Raw genomic sequence first — 16,192 nt, 5'->3', positions numbered from 1 at the left:
GGCTGCTCTATCTCGCCGTGTATGGGAGTGGGATCGTACATCGCACCCCCTGATCTTACTGCAGGTTCAGTCGATTAGGGGATGCCATGTGCGATCCCATGCAGCGCTATGCGGGTGGGGGAGCCAGCATATCGGGCGGTCGGCCACCCGATCGCGCCGTGTGTGGGGACTGCCCGATATGTCGGACGATGGATCCCCCGTCAGACACAGAATCTGACGGAGGTGCGCAAAAATGCGTAAATTCGCTACTGCGCGTGAGCTGTACGGTACGCTACAACTTGCTATTTGCGCCTGTGAAAAGAGATGCGTGCGTCTCTTAGTTCGCCTCCTATGTGCGGGCGTTTGCCCCTCTTCCACCAGTCCCTGCAGTGTCATGTTATATTCCTGGAGTACAGCAGCCATCTGGTTTGTTTTAAAGGTTTGGAAGAGGGTTGTGTAGAAGGTCGCTGTGAGCCGTCAGTAGGAGAACTTTAGTCAGGTTACACAGCTAAATCCTCTGTCTTAAACATGTGGTACCTATTTCTCTGGCCTTTCGCCTCAGCCCTAACCTCCACTTGTAACCTCCTCCTCTACTGATTACCTTTTGGCAATTTTTCAGAGGGCCTTCACATTGCTGATTGCAGGGAGCCTTGGTTTGGGGGCTCGCAGGGGCTTTAACTCCTTCCTGTCCGGGAACGAAAAGTGATATGTTTTCAGCGGAAAATGTAAATAATCTATAGCCTTAAAGTCTCAAGTGTGTGTGAATATAAATGTACATACAGCGAGGATACTCGCCCAGCTAGTAAGCTCTGGTAGAAAACATAAAGGGGGAGATGAACTAAGTCTTGGGGGTAAATTTACTAAAGTGAGAGTTTTTAGAAGTGAGTTTTAAAAGTGATGTTGCCTATAGCAACCAATCAGATTCTACTTAACATTTAACTAGCACCTTCTAGAAGATAATAGCTAGAATCTGATTAGTTGCTATGGGCAACATCACTTTTAAAACTCACTTCTAAAAACTCTCACTTTAGTAAATTTACCCCCTGGAGAGTGATAAAGTGGAGAGAGAGAGAGTACCAGTCGCTCAGCTCCTAACTGCCATTTTTCAAACACAGACTCTAATGTGACAGTTAGGAGCTGATTGGTTGGCACTTTATCCCTCTCCAAGGCCTTAGTACATCTCCCCTAAAATATTTCACATTGCAGGAAGCAAAAAATAATAAATAAAAATGTCCGTTTAGCACGGGAATACAAGTATTTTAACAGTTTGTAGTCGACCGTCTGGTTGGTTTTCCCCCTTGAATACTTAGGACAGGTCTATTTACATAGAAAATTCTGCAGGCTTTGCTTTTAGAGTGCTGACATTTTTCTGTTCCACATAGCTGGTCGCTGACCAATCGTCCCTTTATCCCCAGTGTATTTTGCAGCCGGCTGTTTGTTTAACCTCCTTTTAGCTGTTTACATTTCACACGTTGAAGTAAAAAAAAAAAGAAATTGTGCCGTCAAAACAACGTGTTTCTGTCATGATGGACTTTCTCTGTCTGCACAGCACAGAATTTGCCTTTCCTTTGAAAGGGATCAAGATGGCCGCCTTCAGCCAGTACTCGCATATCGGCTAGACTATTGAGGTTAGCCTATTTCATCTAGACATGGACAGTGGATTGTGATGTGGACCTAATGATAAACTTCAGCTCAACGTCATCGAGCACCAAAATCACCAGCGGACCAACTGTATTCCATTACTGCGCACGCGGTCTCCTTCTTTTGATGAGCCATTGCATGACGAGTCGTTGCGTAAGGCTAAGATCGGGAACCTGTGGCTTCACCGCCGCCTTTGGATATAAGTCTGGCAGGGCTAGTTGCTGGGACTTCTGGTCCCCTCTTGGCTGCGGAGCCACAAGCTGGGCCTACTCTGGTGGTCGGGATACCAGCTTTACTATTTTCAGTCCCAGATGTCAGAATAGTTTACACATAATTGTTCTATATTACTGAATACAACGTGACCTTCATGTGATTAAAAGGGCTCTTAATCTCTTTCTACGTCTTTTTTCTGTCTTGATTTTGTCACCCGCATTACGACTTAAGTAGGTTTTTCTCTTTTCTGTTTCTTTTCTTTTTTTTTTTTTGAGATGTGCACTCCCTATGTTGGAAAATGACCTTTGTTTAATGTCAAGTTATCAATCTTTTCTCTTGCAGTTTACATTGGTAAAGCGATATACTGATTATTAGGAAGGTAATGGTTTGTGCAGGATGCAGGTATGCCTGGCACTTATACATTATTGGAGGGCGGCTTTGTCTTTGGCACATGGTGGCGTGATCGGTGCGGGATGACTTGCGACAAGGAAAACTTAGGGTGGTGAGAACCCGTATCTATCATCGGCGACACTGAGGGTGATTGCTGCGAAGTATCGCACTAAACTGCGGCCATCTTTGAATCACACTGGTTACTGAGCACTTACTGTCCTGCGATGTGGGAAATGCAGTATTATACACGCCATAGGTACACCGAACACTTACAGGAATACCCCAGCGACAAAGCCAAATAGCAAAGTATTAAGACAGCCTGGATGGACAAGAATCCATTAGGGGAAGGAAATACTATCATTACAAGCCACCAATGCCACACAGCCTACAAGACCCTGTAGGCTATGGGAGGGGAGGATAGGGTTAGGCACTAGGGGGAGGTTAGGGTTACGCACTAGGGGGTGGGTTAGGGTTAGGCTATGGGAGGGGAGTGTAAAGGTGCCTACACACTATGCGTTGTGGTCACAAATCACAATACGATCTCGTGTCCGATTTCCAGCAGCTCCCCGGCAGTCCTGGACACGATTTGGTGTTAAAAAGTGTCCAATGTTATAAATGATCTCTCGTGCATCCTAAACTTTTTCCAGTGCATTGTGTTCGAGAACGGCAATCTTAGGCACTACTAGGGGGAGGTTATGGTTACGCACTAGGGCGTGGGTTAGGCTATGGGAGGGGAGTGTTAGTGTATTGTTAGTTTTATATTTTTTAGCACCACCTAGTGGTGCTATGCAAGTGTTATAAGGTGCAGCTACCTGTGATGGGGGTGTGGTTTGTTGTTAGGGTTAGGAGCCAAGGGGAAGGTTAGAATTAGGCACTAGGGGAAAGGTTAGGATAAGGCACTAGGGAGAGGGTTAGGCGCTAGAGGAAGTGTTAAGGTTAGGCACTAGGGGGAGGGTTAGGCGCTAGAGGAAGTGTTAGGGATAGGCACTAGGGGGAGGGTTAGGCGCTAGAGGAAGTGTTAGTGTTAGGCACTAGGGGGAGGGTTAGGCGCTAGAGGAAGTATTAGGGTTAGTCACTCGGGGGAGGGTTAGGATAAGGCACTAGGGGGAGGGTTAGGCGCTAGAGGAAGTGCTAGGGTTAGGCACGAGCGGGAGGGTTAGGCGCTAGAGGAAGTGTTAGGGTTAGGCACTAGGGGGAGGGTTAGGCGCTAGAGGAAGTATTAGGGTTAGTCACTAGGGGGAGGGTTAGGATAAGGCACTAGGGGGAGGGTTAGGCGCTAGAGGAAGTGTTAGGGTTAGTCACTAGGGGGAGGGTTAGGCGCTAGAGGAAGTGCTAGGGTTAGGCACGAGCGGGAGGGTTAGGCGCTAGAGGAAGTGTTAGGGTTAGGCACTAGGGGGAGGGTTAGGCGCTAGAGGAAGTGTTAGGGTTAGGCACTAGGGGGCGGGTTAGGCGCTAGAGGAAGTGTTAAGGTTAGGCACTAGGGGGAGGGTTAGGCGCTAGAGGAAGTGTTAGGGTTGGGCACTAGGGGGATGGTTACACGCTAGAGGAAGTGTTAAGGTTAGGCACTAGGGGGAGGGTTAGGCGCTAGAGGAAGTGTTGGGGTTAGGCACTAGGGGGAGGGTTAGGCGCTAGAGGAAGTGTTAGGGTTAGGCGCTAGGGGGAGGGTTAGGCGCTAGAGGAAGTGTTAGGGGTAGGCACGAGCGGGAGAGTTAGGCGCTAGAGGAAGTGTTAGGGTTAGGCACTAGGGGGAGGGTTAGCCGCTAGAGGAAGTGTTAGGGTTAGTCACTAGGGGGAGGGTTAGGCGCTAGAGGAAGTGTTAAGGTTAGGCACTAGGGGGAGGGTTAGGGGCAAGAGGAAGTGTTAGGGTTAGTCACTAGGGGGAGGGTTAGGCGCTAGAGGAAGTGTTAAGGTTAGGCACTAGGGGGAGGGTTAGGCGCTAGAGGAAGTGTTAAGGTTAGGCACTAGAGAGAGGGTTAGGCGCTAGAGGAAGTGTTAGGGTTAGGCACTAGGGGGAGGGTTAGGCGCTAGAGGAAGTGTTAAGGTTAGGCACTAGGGGGAGGGTTAGGCGCTAGAGGAAGTGTTAGGGTTAGTCACTAGGGGGAGGGTTAGGCGCTAGAGGAAGTGTTAGGGTTAGGCACTAGGGAGAGGGTTAGGCACTAGAGCAAGTGCTAGGGTTAGGCATTAGGGGGAGGGTTAGGCGCTAGAGGAAGTGTTAGGGTTAGGCACTAGGGGGAGGGTTAGGCGCTAGAGGAAGTGTTAGGGTTAGTCACTAGGGGAAGGGTTAGGCGCTAGAGGAAGTGTTAGGGTTTAGTCACTAGGGGGAGGGTTAGGCGCTAGAGGAAGTGTTAGGGTTAGGCACTAGGGGGAGGGTTAGGCACTAGGGGGAGGGTTAGGCGCTAGAGGAAGTGTTAGGGTTAGGCACTAGGGGGAGGGTTAGGCGCTAGAGGAAGTGTTAGGGTTAGGCACTAGGGGGAGGGTTAGGCGCTAGAGGAAGTGTTAGGGTTAGGCACTAGGGAGAGGGTTAGGCGCTAGAGGAAGTGTTAGGGTTAGGCACTAGGGGGAGGGTTAGGCGCTAGAGGAAGTGTTAGGGTTAGTCACTAGGGGAAGGGTTAGGCGCTAGAGGAAGTGTTAGGGTTTAGTCACTAGGGGGAGGGTTAGGCGCTAGAGGAAGTGTTAGGGTTAGGCACTAGGGGGAGGGTTAGGCACTAGGGGGAGGGTTAGGCGCTAGAGGAAGTGTTAGGGTTAGGCACTAGGGGGAGGGTTAGGCGCTAGAGGAAGTGTTAGGGTTAGGCACTAGGGGGAGGGTTAGGCGCTAGAGGAAGTGTTAGGGTTAGGCACTAGGGAGAGGGTTAGGCGCTAGAGGAAGTGTTAGGGTTAGGCACTAGGGAGAGGGTTAGGCGCTAGAGCAAGTGCTAGGGTTAGGCATTAGGGGGAGGGTTAGGCGCTAGAGGAAGTGTTAGGGTTAGGCACTAGGGGGAGGGTTAGGCCGCAGGAGGGGAAGTTAGGATTAGACACTAGGGGGAGGGTTAGGCACGGTTGTAGTTAGGTTGCAAGAGGAGAAGTTAGGATTAGGCACTAGTGGGACGGTTAAGAGTTAACGGTACCGCCAACAGGATCCTCCATAAGTTATCAGGACGTCGCTGCCGGGCCCGTAAGACACCGCCGGAACAGATAAGTCATCACTAGACCACCAGAGACATTTTGTCTACATTCTAATTTCATTTAAATAATGTCAACGCTTTCTGTGTTAACATTACAACTATAGGCCGTATTTAATCAGAGGCGAAAAGTTTCCGCGGATTCAGACTTTCCGCCTGTTTTCAAAGTATCTCCATATTTAGTTCCAAGACAATTTTGCCTAAGCGGAAACTAAAGGCAATGTAATAGGCTACAGGTTCTCAAACAGTCCTCAGGACCCCAAACAGTGCATGTTTTCCAGGTTTCCTCATAGGATCACAAGTGAAATTTTTAGTTCCACCTGTGGATCTTTTAAAATGTGGCACTGAGTAATGAATACACCTGTGCACCCGCTGGGTGACGTGGTAAATGTGAACTGTGCGGAGTACTGAGGACCGAGTTTGAGAACCACTGTAATAGGCGAAAAAGATTTGCCTATGAATAGCAGGTGAAAAGAAGTGCAAAATCGTTATTTTGGGGTGCAAACGTGGGGAATCCACCCAGAGCCCTCGGAACAGTCCCCAACGGACAAATCAGCAAAAGCATTTACAAAAATTACCTCAGAACACCCCCAAAAAAAATTTAGTTTTGGGGGTTAAAAAGTGGAGGGACAACTATAAAAACTAGCGAAATAGACTTCTTGGGCTGCTGTAAGGAGGGGCCAAGTTTTTTTGAGATTGCGGGTGCATGTATGAGGGTGGTTTTTCACGTTTTTTTTAAACTCCACTTTAGAGAGATAAAAATATGCTGGCACCCATTTTCAAGTACCCCAAATTTGACAGGCCGATTTATTTTCACCCAAAAAATACAGCTTTATGCCATTCTTCACCACTTGTGCAAAGACGCTAATAAGAAGCAATTAAAACTACTTAAGTACCCCAAACACTTTTATTAGGGCTATTAGTACATATCTACATTCATTCCCTATGTTACTGCATCTTTTTTGGGGGTACAGACTGATTTCCGCACTTATGACAGTACTTTCCGCCTGTTCCGCATTCGCCGTTTTCCGTTTTCGCGTGGTTTGGAATTGAATAGGGCGAAAAGCGGGGACGCGCACGAAAAGTTTTCGCGTCTGAAACTGGCAATGTAGGCTGAAAGTCGGACAGGCGAAACCTTTCCGACTTTTCGCATCTAATTGAATACGGCCCTCTGTCGACATTCTCATGACATTATAAATGCTCACAAAATATACTACACCTGGTACACTAATGCTTTTAATTGCAAGTGCACATGGTAATGGCTCTGTGCTAATTATAAGTCATGGGCGCCACTCTTATTTTACAGTGTCTCTAAAATATCGTAATGTCTAGTTACAACAATTGCGCTACACTAAGTGTGAGAGGGTTTGAGCAAAACACTTTTCTTTTTTTAGTGTGTGTGCTTTAATAGAAATATAAATCTAAGCTATGAAATGAAGCCTTACATGCCTCAAATATAGGGTTATGTGGGTGAAGGAATAAACATGGCAGACCTGTAACTTTCTGACTTAAAGGGGTTGTAACATTTCGCTCAGCTGTCTCGATTCTCATCCTGTAGGCTGATGCCCCAAAGACTACCATTGATGCCTGATTAATTCCCATTACTGAGGTTTGAAAACTAGTAACACAGTTTGGGGGGCGGGGGTGGTGGAGGCGGGAGGCAGAAAATATAACCTAAGCAAAAAGATGATGTGCCGCTTGCAATTCTAATGCCAGATTCTGCAGATTTTATGTTCTGCTTTGTTTTTCTGTTGACAACAAATTGTGTTTTATAATATCCTCTCGACTTGTGTTTTTTGAGCATCTGGATTTAAATAAATATAAAAATGAGTCGCTGCCATCCTCTCTCTCTCTCTCTCTCGTTCAGTACATGGCGGGCGCCCGTATCCCTGGCATTTTGCAAGCAATTATTTTGTAGCCTCAGGGAAGAATGGAAAGAACTTATCTTTTGAACTGCTGGGTGACTAGACCTTTTCACAAAATGGTACAGTCCTAATTTAATGTGGATTTACTAGTTTGGGTCGTCTGTGAAAATGGCAGATTTGCTAATAGGTTGTTACCTTGGCTGCATGAATTTAATGAAAACCAGAACCCTGCTTTTCCCGAAAAGGAGAGTTTTTTTTAAAGTGTTGGCTGGAGAGCGTACTGTGCGGCCGGATAAGTAATGCTCTCGGGCCTAGCTCAGGAAGATACTTGTTATGGAATACCTATTACATTCATGCATTGTGCAATGTATTGTTAAATATTAATAAACTGTTTTTTTTTTTTTTTTTTTAATGACTGACCTTTGGAATATGGGGAATTAATCCTTTGATGTAGAATCATATTTTTTGCAGTTCACCTGTCTGCTGGCTGAAGGCCGCTGTTTCGTGCGCTGAACCAGTACGCAGCCTAACCGGTCACTAGAAATGGGCAAAAGCTGAGTCCATAGTAAATATTGTGTTATGGTGCTTACACACGTAGCGATTTAAATGATTGATTTGAACGATAACGATATTGTTATCTTTCAAATCGGTCATTTAAACGGTCCCTACCGACTCACCATCGACCAGCCATGCACGGCCACGTATAAACGATAGCGATATCGTCCATCGGCCGTGCATGCTGGTCAACTTGCTCGATAATCGAGCAGGTTACTATAGCGATCGCGGGTCGATATAGTCGGCGGTGAGTTGGTGGTGTGCTGGATGTTCGATATCGTTTATCCAGCACACCAGGGAGGGTGCAGGACGATCAGCCAGCGATATCGTATCGCTGGCTAATCGCTACGCGTGTATGCACTATTAGGCTGCACAGTGGCGGCCTGTGCTGCCAGTTAGGATACGGAAGAGTGTTAATGAGCATTAAGTATATGTGTGTAAGATTGTAGCAAATTACCTGCCATGTTTTTTTGAGAAATGTAGGAGCAATAATAAAACAGTCCTGATTTTCAGCAGCAAATGGGTGTGGCTTCTGTGGATCTGGGTGGTGGTTGGGGAGATTATTATTATTACCAGTTATTTATATAGCGCACACATATTGCGCAGCGCTTTACAGAGAATATTTGGCCATTCACATCATTCCCTGCCCCAGTGGAGCTTACAATCTATGGGGGTCATTCAGACCCGCTCGCAAGCGGGTCGATGTTCGAGCTCCGTCGTGCGCATGCGCGAGACCCGGCGAGCGAAGGGCTCTCCATCGCTCCGGGTCTCGCACCAAAGGGGGCGTGCTGTCGATGTTGATTGACAGCACGCCCCCTTTGGTGGGCGTGCCTGCCAGACGGAGGGGTTCCCATAGGAACGCCTACCGTCTGAAGCCGGCCCCACTGACATCACTAGTGATATCAGTGGGAGTGATTTTGGCTCTGATAGAACCAAAATCACTCCAGGGCTTGCGACCGCGAAACCCTACCGCAGGGTCTCCGTCGCAAGCCCGATGGTCAAGACCATCGCGACCATCATCATGGACGCCCGCATATGCTGTGGGTGGTCACCCACAGCTATGCGAGCGGCCAGGAGGCCCTCCATTTTCATGGAGGAGGGCCCTGATTCAGAGCGAGCGCTCTGGTCAGAGCATTCGGCTCTGAATCAGGCCTTATATTCCCTAACACATGCTCACGCACTTACCCACTAGGGTTAATTTTGTTAGGACCCAGTTAACCTACCAGTATATTTTTGGAGTGTGGGAGGAAACCGGAGCACCCGGAGGAAACCCACGTAAGCACAGGGAGAATATACAAACTCCACACAGTTAGGGCCATAGTGTGAATCGAACCCACGACTTCAGTGCTGTGAGGCAGTAATGCTAACCATTACACCATCTGTGCTGCCAAGATCAGGGTCGGTGAAAAAGTTGTCTTGATTTTAAATCGCATTGCACCTTAGATCCACTTTGCCTTAAATGCTTGTTAAAGTATGGTTTTAACCTTTATCATTTAAAACTAATGTAGTAGTATTCTGGCCACAAGGGGGCGCTCTTCTGCTGCTGCCTGGGGCTGATGTTTGGCTGGGTATGGCCCTTTGTGCAGTTTAACTCTGTGTTTTAGGGGAACTAAACCCTGCTAGCTGATAGGGAGGTGTCTCTTCTCTGCCTTGATGATCTAGATGAGGAGGGAATCTCTTTTTGGCTCTTTGCATTCCCTGGGAGCTGTTTAGCGGAAAAGATTTATTGCTGCCTTAGATCTGCAAGTTCACATTTCTTGCATTTCCCGACCAGCCGCCGTGAAATGGAGATAGGGGCTGCTATGGAAAGTGGGAAACTAAATCCAATGGCTTTGCAGGGGGAGCACTGGCACATTGTAAAGAGTTTGATTTGTGTGTCCTGTTCATTTCAGAGACCTGTTTAGGTGATACTGTAGCAGTGTAACTGTATACGTATTAGGGAACAAATATCTGCAAAATGCTTGTGTTTAGTTAGGCAGGAAATGGAGCATAACAGGACAGTGTAATATTTTATCAATCTCATGTTATCGCATATCCCAAATATAAGTCTGTATTTAATAATGTTAGAGGCTGCTTAGTTTACCAGGCCCACTGCAACATCTAGAGCAGCAATGGCAGCAGGTGGCCCTAGGCCATAGCTATGCTTTTCATAGCTTGTTAGGTACGTCTTGATATATCTGTCCTTAAGGGTTATGTATGGCCCTCTTGAAGGATAGAGGGGGGCCAAATGCCGCCCTTGAACTGGATGAGGTTGCCCATTACTGGAACCCACCCGCTGGTTGTCCCAGGTATACAGTCTGGGAATTGTAGTCCAGTTGAAGAGCCACAAAGTTGTTCAGCCGATATTCCATATTAATATTGAGCCTTGTCGTTGTGCATCTGAAGCTCTTATACTTTTCTGTCTTTTTACGTTGCAGAGAATATTCAACTCTTTTGTGTATACCGAGAAAATCTCAAATGGTGAAAGTGAAGTTCAACAAGTAAGTACTTTTTTGTGTGTTTTACTAAAATGAGTATTCCTGCATTGATTTTTCCATTAACAATGATGGATTGCTTATGGAAGCTTTATGATTGAGTAGCATTTACCTACTTGTGCCAGAAGTTAAGACTTACCTACACTGGGTGGTGATGAAGACATCTTCTGCCTTTAATTAATAAATGTGGATTTATGCTTTTCAATATTGCATTGTAGCATCAGTTTTTTTTAGAAAAAGTGTGCCCTCTTTTTTGGATTATATATATATATATATATATATATAAGTCCTGGAACAGGCCTCACTCGCGGCGCCTTATATCGAGGAGTGCCGGCAAGACTATATAGTATATATATATATATATATATATATATAATTAGTGGTATTTAATACCACTACTTTTCTTTATTGATCATTCATAGTCCACGTAAACAGCAATCAAAAGGTTCAATAATATTACGATTCACTTGGGACCCCCTGTTGCTGACAGCCAATCACAAGCGCCCAGTGCGGGAAAACGTTTGTGATTGGCTGCTGGTGAAAGTGAATCCTGAGGTTGAACGTTTGAGTGGTCGGTGCTAGTGCGTGGGGTGGGTAGTTTGGCAGGGGAGTATACAATGTATCAAGGAAAAGGAACAAAGGATTCTATTTTATATTTTTCACGTTTTTCGAAGATTCGGATGAATTTCCAAACTGACCAAATCCATCGGCCCACTGGCACAGGGGAAGGTGCTTGAAAACGGGGGTGTGGAAGTGCGAACGCAGGTGTGCCCGACCGTCAGAACGGTGTTTAATGGGTGTGCATACTTAGCAAAGTAGCGTCATTACACACGTGACTGGGGTGTATTTTAGACAGAACTGCTCGCAATGTTGTGGTGGGAAAAGGCTACCACAAGCGCTGCGAGCAGCTCCGATGGCTCTCGATGTTCCCGATTAATCCTACCACTGCCGGAGATGACGTGTTGCGAGTGGCAAAGGGGCGTCTTTATACAGGTGTGAGCGCATAGTGCGGCCTCTCGCTATTACTTAGTGGGCGGCTTTACACGACGCAGTGCGAGCGCATGATTTAAATAGCCGGCCCCTTTTAGCCAGCGAGCGGCCGCAAATAGCGTCCGGGTCTGAATCGGGCCCTCTGTCCAATGTTTGCTTCAATTTCAGATGGATCCAGAAATGTAATTAATTATTATGTGCCGGAATATAGAGGGATTAACTGCTGCAATTAAAATGTGGGCCCATGAAGTTACATTATGATGCCCGTCCTTGTTTCTAAGCTGCATTATAAATTTAGGGTGTAAACAGAGTCTCGGTGGGTGAAAATGAAAGTTACCTACAGCTAGTTATACACGTGGTGAGTCCTGGTAGTCATGTATATTATGTGGCACCATATGTTACAGCCAAATTGGATAGTGAGGGTGGCCCATATTACCTGGCAGATGACCTATCTGACCAATCAATATCCGGCCCGTTGGCGTCACAACACGTACTAAATACAGAGGTCAGAGCCATTCTCTGTAAATATGTTGGCCCAATGTACAGGTTACTAATATTAATATAACTGTCTGTGGTGAAAATAAATTGTTGCCTAAGATTACATTTAAACGTGCTGTGAATTTTTTGTGGTCAGTTCAACTTTTTTGTCCTCCTTTTTGTTTTTTGGAATAATATATTTTCACCCACTTTAAAGTACTGGGACAACCGCGCCGTCTTAACAATAAACACTGGCTTAGAGTTAGTCATATAGCATTCCTGCAGAGTGTTCCCTATCCGTTTACTGACCTCTGACCTGGGGGGGGGGGATTCTGAGTAATCAGTTGCGCTGGCCCATTAATGGTTAATGCACTTGTCCTAAAGTCTGTTTCCCCCTAAGTATGGCCCAGAGTAACGTGACACTGTGTAAACCGAGCCTGGTGAGATCACCCAGAGACGGAGGACCATCTTTCAATGCTACAGAGGAGGCCAGAGCAGAGGTTTTACTGGCCAGATGTGGTGTAGACGGGGAGCAAGGTCCTGGGCCCGGGTGAAGTTAGTCAGTCAGCAGGGTTTAATAGCTTTTGCTGCAGTTTGACAGATTGTTCTGTAATGTGTAAAGGGGAAACAGCCGTCCATTCTTCCACCATACGGTACTTTAATACTATAAGCATTGCATTTCATTCTATAGAGGTAATATGTGATTCTGTTACAGTCACAGTGTAGGAGAAAGCCTATACAGCGCTTAGGACATTTGTCTGCTTGTATCGACATACTATTAATAAATGATATATGCGTGATTGGGAAATAAAATCTATAGATGTGTATATATATATATATATATATATAAATATATACATGCATAGAGACATTCGCCTTCATACATATGGATGAAGTGACCACCAGATTATTCCTCTGTATAACGTACAGAAATTGCACAGTTGACAACATGGTAATACATCAGCAGCTTACCGAGTTCCTATTCAATTGCTGGTTTATATTATAATTTGTTTTGCCAACAGCAAAAATGGCTGCTCCTACTGTGTGTGGGCAGTGAGTTCACTGTACAGGGGAAACGTGTTAAACCTTAGAGCGCGATAAAGTGGAGAAGTTACCCCTAGCAACCAATCGGCTTCTGTCACTTTATAGTCTGTGCTAGATAAATGATAGCTAGAAGCTGATTGGTTGCTTCTATTTTTTCTCTCAAATATTTGGTACCTCTTCCCCAAATTGAGCTGTTTACCAGGAAGATATTTCATTTCACTTTTATCCATGTGACTAATTGATGTAAGGCGTAGGGATACATGTCGTTCACTTTCTTTCTTGGCAAAATTGTATTTATTTACACTAACACACTAATTAGCAAGGCGCTAATACTAAAAATAATGTATATCAATATATTTAGTGCACAAATGAATTTTATAAAGCTTTAAACCCACCTGTGAACCTGTGTAAGTTTTCTATCTCCAGAATGAATCAATAAAACCGATTGTCACCTGCCTCGGTTATCTCGGCTGGAGCGGCACGCCCATGGGCTTTCAGTACCACATAGTGACAAAAAAAAAATGGAAATGTTTAAAAATAAACATTACAAACCACTCTCCCTTCCCCCAACAAGAAATAAACAAACTATAAATACCTAAGAAACAGTTCAAAATACTTCTTAATATAGGTTTTGCTTTATTTTAAATAAAAATGTAATATTGCTTTTCATTGCTCTCACTCGATAGGGGAAACATCCGTGTTGACCCTTTAATAAATAGACCCCTAAATCGTATACAGTCGGCAATAGAATAGTTATTACATCAAATGGTTCAAATTCTTGATTTGACCTTTAGCATGCAATACTGTGACTGTTTCTGACATAGGAGATATATATATATATATATATATATATATATATATAAAAATATATATAATATATACACGTTTTATGGACTATGTAAGGCGCTGCGGAACACTTGTTGCGCCATATAAATAATGGATGATAATAATACTGAAGGTGATCACAGTCCAACCGATCCAGACAATTAATCCAAGCGCTGAGCTTCAACATTTCCTGGCCCTTCCCAGGACCATGCAATCAGATCACCTTGCAGCCTGTTAACGTGGTGGGAAGGTGACCGCAAACACAGACCAGTAGTTGTCCTCTTTCTAGCTTATCAATGTTGATATGATCATTATCTGACATTACATTGGCTCTGTGGCCATACTCTGCGGTATGGGATCAGCTGCCGGATAACGCCTGTGATATCCCAGTGTGTATGATCTTTAGGGCTACTCTCTATCCATTTTCCTTTAAAGGGGGGTTTCCACTACCAGATCTGAAAACGACTGCACGATTACGACATTGTAATCGTTCAGTCGTTTGTCAGTCGTGTGATGAGCCTGCACTGACCGAGCAGACATTCAGTGCAGGCTCATCAATCATCTGCAAACATGCTGAACCTGACGATATCGTCAGGTTGACCAACATGTTGGAGAGATCATAGATGTCTAAACGACCAGCGGGCACGCGCATCGCTGGTCGTTTTAGACATTTTTGCAAACGATTGAACGATCAAACAATCGTAATCGTTCATAAAACTTGCTAAGTGGATACCCCCCTTTAACTGTTCAGTAAAACATCTGGTCTGGAAGGTTTTGTGCCTTATTGCTGTATTTATCGCCTTGGGGGACAGCAGCTGGATAAAGCAAGATCCTCAGGATTTGATGCGAACGACACGTGTTTGGCTCGCTTCTAGTCATGTGATGTTCTCTTCGGCCAGCAATTCCCCAATACATACATCCTGCAAATTATCCCTCGCCGATAGCCTGTTCTTCTGCATATTGGGTACAAAGCCTCCGGCTGCAAATGTGTGTTCTAAATAGCAGAGAACGTTTTATTTTATTTGAAAGTGTAATAACTTTTTTTTTTTTTTTTAACAAGATAGAAATATGCAAGATATCCTTCATTAAGAAGAGCTCTGAGAAATATGTCCTAGCCTTGAAATAAGTCCCTGCAAAGAAGGGATTATATTGTCCCTGTCTTCTGGCGTAGAACACGTGGTTTGCGCGTTGCTCGTCTCTGCAGGCCACGCCCGGTAAAGTCCTAGGGCCTGATTCCGAGCCGCTCGTAAGCGGCCGCTCGTTCGCTCTGAGCGATGTTCGCACAACTGTGCATGCATATGGGTCGTAATGCGCATGCGCCAACCAGTCATTGCGGTCGGAAATCGTGCGCTCGTAAAACAGCGAGGGGCTGCTAATTTGATTGACAGAATGTACCGTTTGTGGGTGGTAACAGGGGAAGGAGCTTGAAAACCGGGGAGTGGAGATCCGAACGCAGGCGTGCCTAACGGTAAAAAGGGCGTTTAATGGGAGTGCATAATTAGTAAAGGGGCGTCATCGACCACGTCACTTTGTTGTCTTTTAGCCTGAACTGCTCGCAGTGATAGCGGGAAGTAAATCCTACCACAAGCACTGCGAGCAGTTCAGACGCCTATCGATGTACCCGATTAATCTAATAAATACCGGAGATGACGTGTGATGTGAACGGCAAAGGGGCGTCTTTACAAAATAGCGAGCGCATTTTTCCAACGCTCGCTCAGACTTAGAGGCGTCAACACACCGCAAAGAGCGAGCGCGCAATTTAAATAGCCGGACCCTTTTTTAGAACGACCGTCCGCAAATAGCTTCCGTCTCTGAATCAGGCCCCTAGTCTCTTGTGGCTGCGCGCTGCAGCGTTGAGCACAGGCCGTGCCGAGAAAGTCGCCCCCCCCCCCCCCCTCGCAAAATTTATTTATTTTTGTAAAATACTTTGATTTATCACGTGCCAAAATATACTCCAGTATTCTTGCTATTTAATTTAAATTAGTTTCCGTTTCACTATAGGATTAAGGCTGGAGTGTTGATATCTTTAAAGCTTTACACCAGCCAGCCAGGAGTTATTTATGTCGCTTCTCTTAACCTGTTTGTGCCTCGTCAACAGTTGCCGTTAAGTATTCACCACAGAGACTGGTTTCCTGGCTGCTCAGCTGTAATATATAAATCTCTACGCACAGAAGGTCGCCGTATTGTGCCACGGGCGTACCGGTATGCCGCGGACAGCCCTCGTGTGTTCCAGGGTTCCATTTACCAGCTTTGTTTGACTTAAAAAAAAAAAAAGGCAATTGTGCCACATTTTCTAGTACTGTCGGTTTGCAAATAGGTCAATATTTATGAGATGTGTCCTTTATCAATTCCCTAAGGAGGTGGCTCCGTGCCTCGTGCCTCAGCGAGCATTTTGGCTACATTTAAGAAATTTGGTGAGATCCGTTTTTGAATCTCTTTTTCTGCAATGTCACAAAATCCTGAAACGTTCATGAAAGCGTAGATGGTGGCTGCGCCCCCGGACAGTGACACCTGGGGGTTGCGGCGCGGTTCCCCCAGGCTTTGTGGGCCAAAGCAGCCATCACCACGGCCCAGCGTTTTG

At 45.7% G+C, this 16,192-nt stretch overlaps 1 protein-coding gene across 1 annotated transcript in view; it reads left to right on the top strand.

Moving 5' to 3' along the window:
* The window catches only part of CACHD1 (cache domain containing 1), a 150,175-nt gene that overhangs the window by 60,466 nt on the left and 73,517 nt on the right, over nt 1–16,192 (top strand). Inside the window, exon 2 of the mRNA XM_088447835.1 lies at nt 10,219–10,281. Coding sequence (XP_088303961.1) covers nt 10,219–10,281 — 63 coding nt within the window. The remainder of the gene's footprint in view (nt 1–10,218; nt 10,282–16,192) is intronic.

The sequence above is a fragment of the Taudactylus pleione genome, unplaced genomic scaffold, assembly GCF_031769625.1.
Source record: "Taudactylus pleione unplaced genomic scaffold, aTauple2 ptg000442l, whole genome shotgun sequence".
Lineage (NCBI taxonomy): Eukaryota > Metazoa > Chordata > Amphibia > Anura > Myobatrachidae > Taudactylus > Taudactylus pleione.
Note: the sequence above shows the minus strand (reverse complement) of the source record. Positions and strands in the feature narration are given on the sequence as shown.